General features: G+C 37.4%; 1 protein-coding gene across 7 annotated transcripts in view; it reads left to right on the top strand.

The window, feature by feature from the left end:
• The window catches only part of LTBP1 (latent transforming growth factor beta binding protein 1), a 164429-nt gene that overhangs the window by 72929 nt on the left and 79197 nt on the right, over positions 1–12303 (top strand). For all 7 annotated transcript variants that reach the window (XM_015857695.2, XM_015857697.2, XM_015857698.2 and 4 more), the window contains 2 exons: positions 1956–2180; positions 4066–4343. In XM_015857695.2, coding sequence (XP_015713181.1) covers positions 1956–2180; positions 4066–4343 — 503 coding nt within the window. The remainder of the gene's footprint in view (positions 1–1955; positions 2181–4065; positions 4344–12303) is intronic.

Here is a 12303-nt window from a genome sequence, read left to right as displayed (position 1 = left end):
TTGGGGCCAGGGAGTGCAGGAAGAAAGTTGTTTGGCAAGGCTTTTTACTGTCTTCCTCAGTGAGAACTTTTGATTCATGCTGCTCCTCTCAAACACCCATCCGCTATCATCTAACACTACTTAAAGCTGTGTCATTACGTGAAGTGTTCTCAGCCTTGCTTAGGCAGATCTTTACAAGCATCTGAAAATCATTGTGTGTGGTTTCTGTTAAGGTAAACCTGCTCACTTGGGCAGTTCATAACAAAATGGTGTGAGAGAACAATCTTGTTATCATTAGTGCTGGGATCAAATGGTCTTTCATTTAGTTGTGAAGTATTGTCTTTTATGCAAGGATGTCTTTTGTATGCTTGGATGATGCCACAACAGCATTTTAGTGACAAATAAAATTGAGACCTGTTATGGCGAAGACTAGACTGTCTTTTGAAGGCATCTAAGCCTCTTGCTGCTGATTTTCAGTGCTATGGCTTGAAGTACTTTTAGTCAGTTTATATGAACTGAAAAATTGGGATAAGGCAATAAAAAGATTAAATAAACACTTGCAAAATAGGGCAGAAGAAACAATTTTAGTTGTTTATGTTTGTGTGCTGACCCATCGTGGTGATGAGGTGAGCACATCCCACGTCCTGTCGATGCGATGATGCTCTGCTCCAGGGCAGTCTAGTTGCTCTGTTTTTGTTGCGCTTCTGGGCCAAGAGAATTACTCAGCTGTCCAATGTCCTGTTTGTCTTCTTGCGACACACAACACACAAGTTCTTTTTCCAGTACTGATATTAGTATTAATAATGTCAACAGGCTGTGGCTGTCCAGAGATAATACCATTGAGCCAACAAGCTCCAGGTTCCTTATGATCTTGCCTTATATACAGTTTCACATTCTAATTGTAATTCAATATAAACCAAGCCCATAGCAATCCAAGAAAATTACAGAATTACAACAAGTCTCCATTTTTTCTTAAATTATTCATTCAGCCAGAATCTTATCTTAAAACAGATAACAAATGGATACTTTGGGTATTTTTCCAGAAATATTGAACTCCTGAAAAAAATGACCTTAGCTTGTCTTGCAGAAAATTACAGTATTTTTCCTGTTGTTTTTACATCATTTAATTCTTGGAAATGTTGACAGCTCAGCTAGATTGTCATTGATTATAAAGACCTATACCACATTTTTAGAATGTACTGAGCTAAGCCTATTACTGTTTGTATGCGAGTTAAGAAACATTTTTCATTTAAAGTTGATATTTTTTAGTGTTTTCTCTGATAGTTTACCTTGCTGTAAATGTGCAAATGCTGACTGGCACAGAGGTAATACGCCTTCTCTTTATATTAGAATTACAGTACTTATATGACTTGGAAGTTTGTCTCTGAAATCATTTTAGTAGAATTTTTACTTTTATAACCTTCATCAGCAATTCTATACAAATTCTTTCATATGAGAGATAAATGACAAGCAAAAGTGTGGGTGCTCAGTAAGACATGGTATTCCCAAGAACAGCTAATATTTACAGTGAGAAGTTTCTTCACTACAGTCTATTATCCAGTGGAGTTTTTCCGTTGTCTTCCAGAGAAGCACAGGTGGTCCAAGATTATAGAAAGGGGAGGCTGACTGAATAGAAATACCTGTACAGTAAAGGTGCAGCCAGGCACAGAATTCATTTAGTGTCTTGCTTAACAGCATAATGAAATAATGGTACCTATAAAAGAAAAATGTTCTTGCCGTATTTATCATGAAAAGAAGATGTGGACCAGACAGAGGACAGAAGGAGGGGAAGGAAAGTGGTTCTCCCACAAGGCAATCAAGTGAGTCAGATAGATAGTCATTCCTCTACTGTCAGAAGAATAAAAGGTCTCAGCCCTTTTCCTTTCTTTCTCAACTGCCATGTGAAATGTAGTCAGATAATGCAGACTGTAATTACAAAGTCATTAACAAGACATTTCTTTCTGTTTTTGTTTCAGTTATTTGTCACCTTCCCTGCATGAATGGAGGCCAGTGCAGTTCTAGAGATAAATGCCAGTGCCCTCCTAATTACACTGGCAAACTTTGTCAGATCCCTGTGCAGAATGGCAATACTCCAAAATTATACCATCACCCGCAACAAGTGAATAAGGCTATAGGATCACAGGTTATCCACTCAACTCATACGTTGCCACTGACAATGTCTGGACAGCAAGGTGTAAAAGGTAATTTCTTTTCTTGATAGAATTGGGGATTTTTTAGTTTGGAGTTAATTTTATTTACTTGTCAGGATTTAAAAAAAAAAAATTAAAAAATCTAACATAAAACAAAATATGCAATCTATGGATGCCCCAGCCAGCCAGGCCCTGAGAGCACCTCCAGGGAGGGGGGCATCCACAACCTCTCTAGGCAACCTGTTCCAATGCCTCATCACCCTCAAGGTAAAGAATTGCTTCCTAATACCTAGTCTAAACCTACACTCTTCCAGTTTTAAACCTGGCAGATATTCCAGGCAGAAAAGCTAGTGCAAGAGATCCCTTTCATAAATAAAACTGTTATGATTTGGGATACAGATAATGATTTAGGGTTAGTTATGTTCATATCACAGGTAGACTATTCTCACTTGAATCACCCTTCAAAAAACATCTTCACTGGTAGAATTAGAAGGGCCTTACTACTTCTCCTTCTGAATCTTTTCTTCATGCATTTACCTGAAATACATCTTTCTTTGCTTAAATTTTGAATTTAGGTTGTTTTCTGTTACAAACAAGGTCTGAAGAGCCAGTAAGGCCCTGAAACCATATTTTCTTGACTGAATATTGCATTCTTACTGGTGTTGCTCTTCAGAATTTGCTAAATGTTTTCGGAAATGAAACAATGCTGAACAAATTAGATGTAAATTTGGGTGTTTTTTTTTTTGTTCCTTTGTTTCACTTTGTTTTTTTATTGCTTGTTTGTTTGTTTTTCCCTAGGAATAACTATGAGAGACCAGTTAATTCTGAAAATATGCCTAGCAAAATCAAAATAATGTGAAAAAAAATTCTATAAAATAATATTATTACAAAATAGCTAAAATAAATGTAGTATGCTTCCGAAGAAATGAAGCTGTAAAAATATGTAGATGAGTTTAAAAGAGCAAGGAGGCAATTCAGAAGACTCAGTAACCCAGTATGCATTTTTGAGGAAGTAGTGTCATGACATTTCTGTTCTTGAAACAGTCTGATGTTTAGTCATTGGCTGGCCTCAAGTGGTCTATGCAGTACTTGCTAACCAGAGAGACTTAAACAGACACAGTAAATGTTAACTTTGTTATTTAGCTTACCAAGAGTACAACTTTTTACATACTTCTACTCCGCATCCTCTCCCAAACTTGAGTTGGAATGTTTTAAGGACGTTTTTGTTTCAATGAAAAGAGTCTTGAAGCTCATAAACAGACCAGTGCTCATTAAGTGTTCAGAAATTCTCAATCTATAACCAGACTTAAAACTGCAACCATCTAGTACATATATATACATATATCTGAAAAACATTTCCTCCTTCTTTGTCTGCCAAATCCTCAATTCAAAGTTTATTGAAGGGAGTGGTAATTTTAGATGATTGAGATGCTGGAAGCTATTGCAGGGGCAAACTCTGGACTTGGCAGGTATATAAAGGTGAAGGATAGAAATTCAAAGCTTTTTCTGTGATCCAGATAAAGATGATAGATGTGAAGAAGACAATAAAACTTACTATATATCCAAAAATATCCTGGTAGAGTTTGAATTTTGGAACTTTGAGTGACATTCTTTCCACATATTATGTCCACAAATCTTAATCTTGCACCAGCCAGTTTGACATCCATGTTTATATAGCAGTCTTTACAGTCCTATAATGTCTTTCTTTCCTTTGTGAATAGTTTTAATTTTCTTGCTTTGTAAGTTGGACTCTATGCATTCATTCACCCTTTCTTCTAACCCCGAAGTTTGAGGGTTGTCTGTATTTTTGTCACATTAAAGCAATTTATCCAAATTTTGATGTACAAAAAAGAGATGTCTTAGAGGTGTCTGGGATCTCTTTTATTGATGTATGTTATTACTAATTTTTCTTGTGTTTTTCTTTCAATTACTTTAGTGAAGTTCCCTCCTAACATAGTGAATATCCATGTGAAACATCCCCCTGAAGCTTCTGTTCAGATCCATCAAGTTTCAAGAATTGACAGTGCATCAACAGGACAAAAATCGAAAGTACCTCAGCCAGGACATCCACAGGTCTCTTACCAAGGTCTTCCATATCAGAAGACCCAGAAAGGACATGCTACTTACACAAATCAACAACCCATTCCTCATGTGTTTCCTGTTTCAGTTAAAACTCAGCTTGGACGCTGCTTCCAGGAGACTATTGGAACACAGGTAAGAAATATTTGCTTAGGTTTGTGAGACAAATGCCTTTAAAAGAATACTATGAAAGACTGAAATAATTCTTTCAGGCTTGATGGGTTCCTGGGTAGTCTGATCTAGTGGTTGGCAACTCTGTCCACAGCAGGGCAGTGGGGAGAGGATTTGGAAATAGATTGTCTTTGATCTATGTGAGGAAAAAAACCTATCAATCTCTATTTCATAAGAATGGGAGTTCTAACAAACATGGCATTGTCATGTGATATTTTACCATACTGCAATTAATTGTGATAAGAAGTGGTTTATTCTTATTCATACTTCTATTCTCATATGTATAGGAAGATAAAAATCCTTCTTCTGAATGTTACCTTTTATTTCTTATCTTTTACGCTGGATAAATTTCATGTCTTTTCTTTCTGGCATGTGAATGATGGGGATATTTCCAATATTTATCTATATCCAAAATGTGCTTTCTGCAGTGCTTGTCTCTCACATTGCAATGATTTTAAAACTAAAACTTAATCATTACTCAGTTGAAAACAATAATGTGCTCCGTTTTGAAGGGGGAGGAAAGTGGAAATCTACTTGCATCGTCTTCAGGCTTGACTTACTAACCTACGAAATGCTCAGTCTCAAATTTTTTTAATGGTTTTTGTTCTTTAATACTCCACTGAGAAACTGTGTCTTTGCAGTGCTCTCAAGAATGGAGACTGCCTGCTAGTTTAGAATAATCTGTGTTCCCAATTTTTGCAAACTTTAGTGTCTGTCTTGGACAAAAACATAGTAAGTTCCTTAGTTGTTTAATTTTACAGTTCCTTCTAGAGACAGAGTTGTAGGGTCGTGTTTTGTATAGCATTTATTTAAGACCTTGCAATAAATATGGATTCAAGTGACTCATTCACCTTTCAATTTTGAAATTGAAATGTTAATATTCTTTTCCTGCAGTCAGGCAATGAAAATTATTAACTTGCATGTTTTAAGTATACATTCAGCTGGAAAATATGCACAATGTTATTTATTCTTCATAGACCTGTTCTAAAATAACTCAGTTTTTTGTTTGTTTGGTTTTGTATGTGTTTTTGGTTTTTTTTTAATATTGGCTTTACTAAATAGAAGCGTTCTTTTTATTTGTACAGGCAAGACACTAAACTTAGTTTTCTTTATTATTAGCAACACGTTGCAAGTTCTTTCTGGAGTTTAGGCAAGATAATTCTGCTATCCTTGCTTTTTAACCATTATCAGTGTTTAGACATTTTTTTGCAGGGTGGATTGTATAGTTGGCTTGGGAAATGTTTTATTAAATATCCTGGGATCAGAGGTGATTTTATTGTCTATAGACAGAATGGTGTGGAAGGATCTTTCAGGCAAATCAACCAACTTTAAAATAAAGCTTAGTCAAACTTAACATTTTTTACCTGGACCATAAGTATCAGAATCTTTACTGCTTTTTTTTGTGTGTGTGTGTGTAGCCTCCATCATTTTATTTATTTTTTTACTCCTTTTTCCCTCTGTCTTCTTTCTTGAATTTTGTTAAAATCAGATGAACTCTTTTTTTTCCCCACAACCTTCTGAGGAATATTTGCTGTCTCTCATTGCATTCTTTCCCACCCCACCTTAGTTAAATTCCTCTAATGCATCTTATTCAAAAGCAGTAGTCCTGCCCAAACAAAAACTGTAGGCTGGTTGCTGTGATCAGATCCCACAATATCCAGGGTGTGTTTTCTGCATTCACATTCCAACAGAGTGCATACTGTTTAATTTAGCAACTGGAGCCATCCTGAATTGAAGCTTGGAAGATGTTATACCATCAGCAGTTGAAGAACCTGGTTATATTCTCAAGCATCAGTTCTCTCCTAATTCAGAACGGAAGTTCTTCTAGACCTCGTGTTTGTTCATTTGTCTGTAGTATCCTAAGTGACTATTGCTAAAGGCAGCTACCAGGAGAAAAGGATAGTGAAAGGTTTGTGGAAAGAGAGCAGACTATGTGCTTAGAATGACAAAAGAGGAGGATAGTGATTGAGGGGAGTTAGATGAATGAAATTTCTTATTTTAATTAGAATACATAAATGAAGATTTATGTTTTCATAAATATGTATACACATCTGCATTTGTTCCTTAATTGTGACTGTTTTGTGGATTGACCCCTCAGCGCTGAGAAATAAAGTGGAGAGAGTAGCTGCAGAAGTTATATTAGAATTTGAGAAAAATGTCAGAAGTAAATAATCTTCTCAATGGCTCTCTTTCTACTAAAGTTGATTTCTTGGCTGCCTCACTTTTCTCCCATCAGAGCATTTGACAAATAGTTTCACTCTGCAAGGTCTTAAACTGATTGCTTCAGGATAGCTTGCCTTGTTACATGACAACTTACTATGTTACGCCACATACATAAGTGGCATTTCATCAACACTTTCCTAATACCAACTAGATTTTTGCAGAGTGTAGCATAAACAGAGGTTAAGGTACAGGCCAGAAACTGATTGTTGTTAGTAATTGTCAGACTTGAACCTGAACTCCTACCTTGTTGCGTGTAAAATGATGTTGAGAAATTAGAGACCTGAAGTTACAAAACAAATATGATGAGACTGATAGGATAAAAATGCAGGTGGAGAGCAGCTGATTTGTGGTCAACACTGTATGCTTCTGTGCCTTCCGTACAGGATATGGAGTTCCGCAAGTTCCTCTACTAACAGGTATAATGTGTTTCTGAAACACAAGGAGTCATCCTTGAGCACTGATTTGCAAAGTCATATTTAAAAAAGCAAGTGAAAAAGGGTGGTTCAGTTTCTTTTTTCTTTCCTAGTTCCTCCTCTTCAGCTGCTTTTGACTTTTATTCTAATAAATATGCTTTTGTTATAACACAGAATATCTTTCCCAACATACTTCTACATTGTCAGCAGTACACCTAATAACAATTGTTGTGTTAATCTCAGCTGCTATTAAATTTGATTTATGAGTGCTTTGCACTTAAATTGAGAGAAGAATGCAGATGACTACTATCTATTGAAATTCATTTAAAGAGAAGTAAGCACTGATGTTTTCTAAACTTATGGTCACTTTAAAACTATTAACATTTTTCTTGCATTTTTTTAATGGTTCCTACATTTAATTATTTGGGCTATATTTTTTGTTTGTTTTCTCAGGATTGCTTTGGTCTATCTTTTGCATAGCTGTAAAGAGGAAGGTGGTTTTTTTTGTTGTTTTTTTTTTTGTTTGTTTTGTTTTTGGTTTTTGTAAAACATTTAGGAACTGGAGAAGCTGGTGCTTCCAGATTTCTCTAAGGCAAGACTCTTCATGGCTAGATTCTTTACCAAGTATTTTTATCTGTTTTACTTAAGGAGACTTCTGATATAGCTTCAAAACAAAGTATTTTTTTATTATTATTATTTTTTTAATTCTGAAGAACCACTTAATTTAATCTATTTGCCTGGATGGAAGCAACATTCCACAATGTTCAGAAGAGACACTGGCTAGAAGCAATGTCTGCTCATTCCCTTTCCCTATCTCTCACATGTACTGATGCAGCTGCAGAGAGTGTATGGTCTACTCTCTGAAGTGGTCACAGAAATCATTTCAGTTAATAATGTTCTAATCTGAACCTCTTTCTGGGGATTGTATTAAGTTCAGATCAACTCTGTGTTTGGGGGACATGTTCTACCGCTTGCTTGTCAGTTGTTTGCTGAGCGATGGTTTGTGGGCTTTTGCAAAATGCTGTGAAAAGTGTTGTAGAAAGACCTGCACTTGATATGACCCCATTGAGTAGGGAACCTGAATTAGAGTTCTTCTGGTATTAGGAGGCAAGATTTGGTATATTATGATAGAACACTGAAATGTTGTATTAAAGAAAAACAGAATGTATGACTTACAGCAGAAAAGAGAAGCATCTTTTGATAGATTTACACGTGCATTCAGATATGTTTCAAGTGCTGTTTTGTTCTGACCAGTAACAAATACATTTGATAAGCAGTAGTCAGTTGATCAGCATTTTTGTTGGATTCATTTTAATGAAAATTGTTTATTTTTTAGTAATTCTTCCTACAGGAAACATTTATCCTGATCTGAGCAACCCCCTCCACTCTGCTGTTGGAATTGATAGAATACAAAATAATCCATGCAATAGGTGACTGCCAGAAAAACTCAGGAACTGTCAGTGCTGTATCACAGTAAATTCTGACTGCAAATCATCATGCGTTTACTTAACTTGGTTGACATGAGGACACATAGTGACCACGTACTGAACTTAGAGAGCGCTCACGCAATTTTTAGGATCAGGACTGAGATCACTGCTGAGTTGCAAAGTATGTTGATTGTTTTTAGTGCATGACCTCATCTTATCTGTCCTACTGTATGCAGTATGTTCATAGCACATTTAGTCTGGAGGTGATGACAATAGTAATATGCCAACTGAAGTCGTTTGCTCAGCCATAGAAATATCCCTGGTGAACTTCTTGAGAACAAATGATAGAAGTAAAATTTTCTGCTTCATACTGGTACTTTTTCTCCTTCTAAAGAACTACTTTTTTTTTTTTTTTTTTTTTTTCCTTCTTCAGAATAGTCTTAAAAATACCATCTCATAAAATAAAATAACTGTCTGGAATTCCTTGAAGCTCATGGTTTGGCTTCTGAAGTTTTTAAACAAATAGACTGTCAGAAATCAGTGTGGATTCATTTGCAGGATTAATGCTTCATTCACAATAGATTTTTTGCAAAATCGATACTCTGAAGTATCAGAAGATTAAAAGATGTATCAGATACCAAAAACACCAAATATTGTTCTAATTACTCAAATAGAAGAAATCTGGGTAATTTTTGCTTGCCTAAGAAGAATGTTCTAGTCAAGCCAAAGCAAATTCTTTACCAGTTCTTTTAGAAAGTCTGGAAGTATTTAAGTTCTCTCTTCTGCTTTTGAGACAATGGCTGCTAGTGTGCCAGTGCTCGAGCGGATAATGCTCCTCATTTGTATCAACCTGTCACTCAGCCATGGCCAGAATGCTAATTAAGTGTGTTTGTTAATTGTTTCGGTAATAGGGTTTATTAAGATCAGGGTTTCCTGCTCTGTTTGTAATACCTATAGAAGGGGAAAAAAAAGGAGATAGAAGTAACAATCCAAAGTCTGTGCCTGTTGAATAGTTTACAGAAAGTTAAACAGTGTATCCATTCTCTTTTGCTATTGTGGTATGTGAAATGCGGTCTTTTGAGCTGAATCCCAGAGTCATTAGCTATTAACTCGGGCAAAGCACCTATCGATTTCAATCATAGTTAATCATGTGACACTCCTTTATTTATGCCTGTGTTGTGGTTTTAACTAATAGCTCGTGACAGGGATTTGTGGATGGGTCACGCAGGAGTGAGAGTCTCAGGAAACCTTCTGGTCCTTTATCAGAGCCCTTCGTGGCTGTCCTGACACTAATTGCTGGACTGGGCTCCCTACTGCACTTCAACAGGAGCTGAATACATTCCTCCTACTGCCTTAGCAGGGGGATTTCGAGGATGTAATCCTTCCTTTTCTCAAACATTGGAAAAGATATTAAACTCTAGTAGTGGTGCACAACTCAAGTACTGTTAGCACTGTGGAGCTGGGACAGAGGCTGGATGAGGGAACAAAGAGGTGATGTGGCTTTGGGGTTGCCTTTGTGCACCACCATAGGGTCAGCCAGAATTCCAGTCGAACAGCGGGAATATTTGGTACTTCCTCCGGTTATATAAAATATTGGCATAGAAGCCCAGGCATGCATGGAGAAAATATGTGGACTCGAAACAATACTTTCAGTGTCTGTGAATGCTTTACCCTGGAAGAACTTTGTTTTATAGCAGTACCATGTGTGCTTCATACTGCTGCTACTGCTGAGCCCCTTTCAGCACAGTTTAAGCTCTTTTATACCAGTCCTTCATGACTTTTTTTGCCTTCTGAGCCAATAAGAATCATCTCAAAACCGTAACCTTGTGACAGATGTATCATTCATGAAAATCTGTTCTCTCTCCATGAGATTTCCAGAAGCCCTCAGGGATACTGGCTGGATTAGTTTAAAATATGTATGGATGATGGATAGAAAGTTGTGAACCTAAGCTTAGAAAATGGCATCACCTTCATGCATAATACAAGCTACGTGCACGTGTTTAGCTTTGCCGCTTATTTTAGGCCCATGCTTATGTGTTGGAGTTGTATTGAATAGTGAGACAAACTAAAAATAGGCATGGATTCCCCCAAGTGACTTTTCCAGTCACTTGTGACTCAGAGATTGGAATAGACTGTCTGAAGAACTAATGAGTTCTTCCCAGTGGTAGGAAGTGGATAAGATTTTTGATGAGGAGAGAAATTACCTAAAAGTTCTTGAGACCTCTAGAAACAGAGCTTCAATTCAGTAATGCTTAGGGCCTGAGAAAGGGAGGAACATCCTTAAGAAATTGTTGCTGGCTCAGAAACAGCTTGTGCGGTGCCATGAGTACTGAGAGTGTCTGAAGTGCTGTTAGAGGTACCAGAGAAATTTAGGGTTTATTAGCCATAGAAGAACACGCTTTTTCTTCTTGGCTTAGTACTTTACAGAGCAATCACTTTTTCTGATACATAGCTCCAAAATTACACAGGCCTTACACCACAAGGAGCCCCATGTGGCAGTTGCTTTACCTCACTGGCCAGTTTCTACAATGATCTGGATGCTAACCAAATTATCATTGATTCTTCAAGCTTTAATTCACCATAGAGGCAGTGGGAGCAGCAGCTTTAAGCGTTGCCAGTTTTTACTGACAGGACTACAAACCACAGTTGCCAGATGACTCAGACTTTGGCATCCTTATTTTTGCTCATGGTTTTTTATGGAAATTTGAAAAAGTTATGACCACAGAGATCGTGATTTTCAGTAGAGTGCAAATGCTATAGCACCACACCTAAACTCAAAACAGGCTTCAGTCCATCTTCCTCCTTCTTTCCTTTTTTTCCTTTTTATTTTTTAACCTTTATTTTGCCTTTCATTTACTATCATTAAATGATACCTTTTCAATTTGGGGGAGGGGGAGGGGAGAAGCACTAGTTAAGGATGGTTTGTTGGCTGTCATGTCAGTGTAGTCTTGCTTGCCTCTTCACGTGCATACTGCTGGAATGCGTCCTTGAGGCCTGTGACCTTGTGAGGAGCACTGGGTGTTACATTATCTGCCTGGCTGCCCAAATGCTCAGTTTCTGAGATCATAAGGGGAGGTGCAGCATCAGCCTCAATTCCTCCCACTTCTTCTCAGAGGAAGAAGACTTGTAAAACTGAGGCACAAGGTGGGGAGAGAGAGTTGAGTAGAAATTGCTTGAGCAGGCTCTCACAAACTGCAACAGTGTATGACTTGAGTCTAAGAGGTTTCAACATGGGAGAAGTAATACCTGTTCTATGAAAGGAGTTTAGCAGATGTAAATAAAGTAGAACAATCTTCTGAGAGCATGCTCACTTCACATTGAACTTGAAAAAAACAGTGTTGTGTAAAGACATCATGTGATTTCTGTACGTTTTTTTTTTAGTTGCACTCCAGTCAGTTGATGGAGTGCCATCAGTTGCCACTCCAGGCAGTTGATGAACTGCCATCAATTGACTCTCCAGTAATGGAGACAGTAATTCTCAGTTAGTTCCCATTTTGAGAAGAGCTGAGGTGCTGCAGCAGACTGGAGGTGTATAGAATTCCCTCTTCTTGCACCTGGCCTGCCTTTGTGCCTGACTGAGAGTTGCTTCTGAAACCAGATCAGAGTGTAACTGAAAGATCAGGAGTGGTCAGTCATGTACTAATCCTGCAAGCCAGTGGAAAGCAAGATAGCCTAAAAGATGTTCTCACATAGTGTATGCCTGGGCCTGCGTCTGAAAAGCTTAGATACAATCCAGCCAAATACAATTCAGGGCACAATTGTTTTCCCCTTGGAGCATGGGAAAATTTGGTACAAGACCCACGCAGATGCTCTCATGAAAGCAGACTTCTACAGAGTATCTTCTAACCTGTCCAGGTGCTC

This window comes from Coturnix japonica, chromosome 3, assembly GCF_001577835.2.
Source record: "Coturnix japonica isolate 7356 chromosome 3, Coturnix japonica 2.1, whole genome shotgun sequence".
NCBI lineage: Eukaryota > Metazoa > Chordata > Aves > Galliformes > Phasianidae > Coturnix > Coturnix japonica.
The sequence above is the reverse complement of the archived record's forward strand: the minus strand, read 5'-3'. Positions and strand labels throughout refer to the sequence as shown.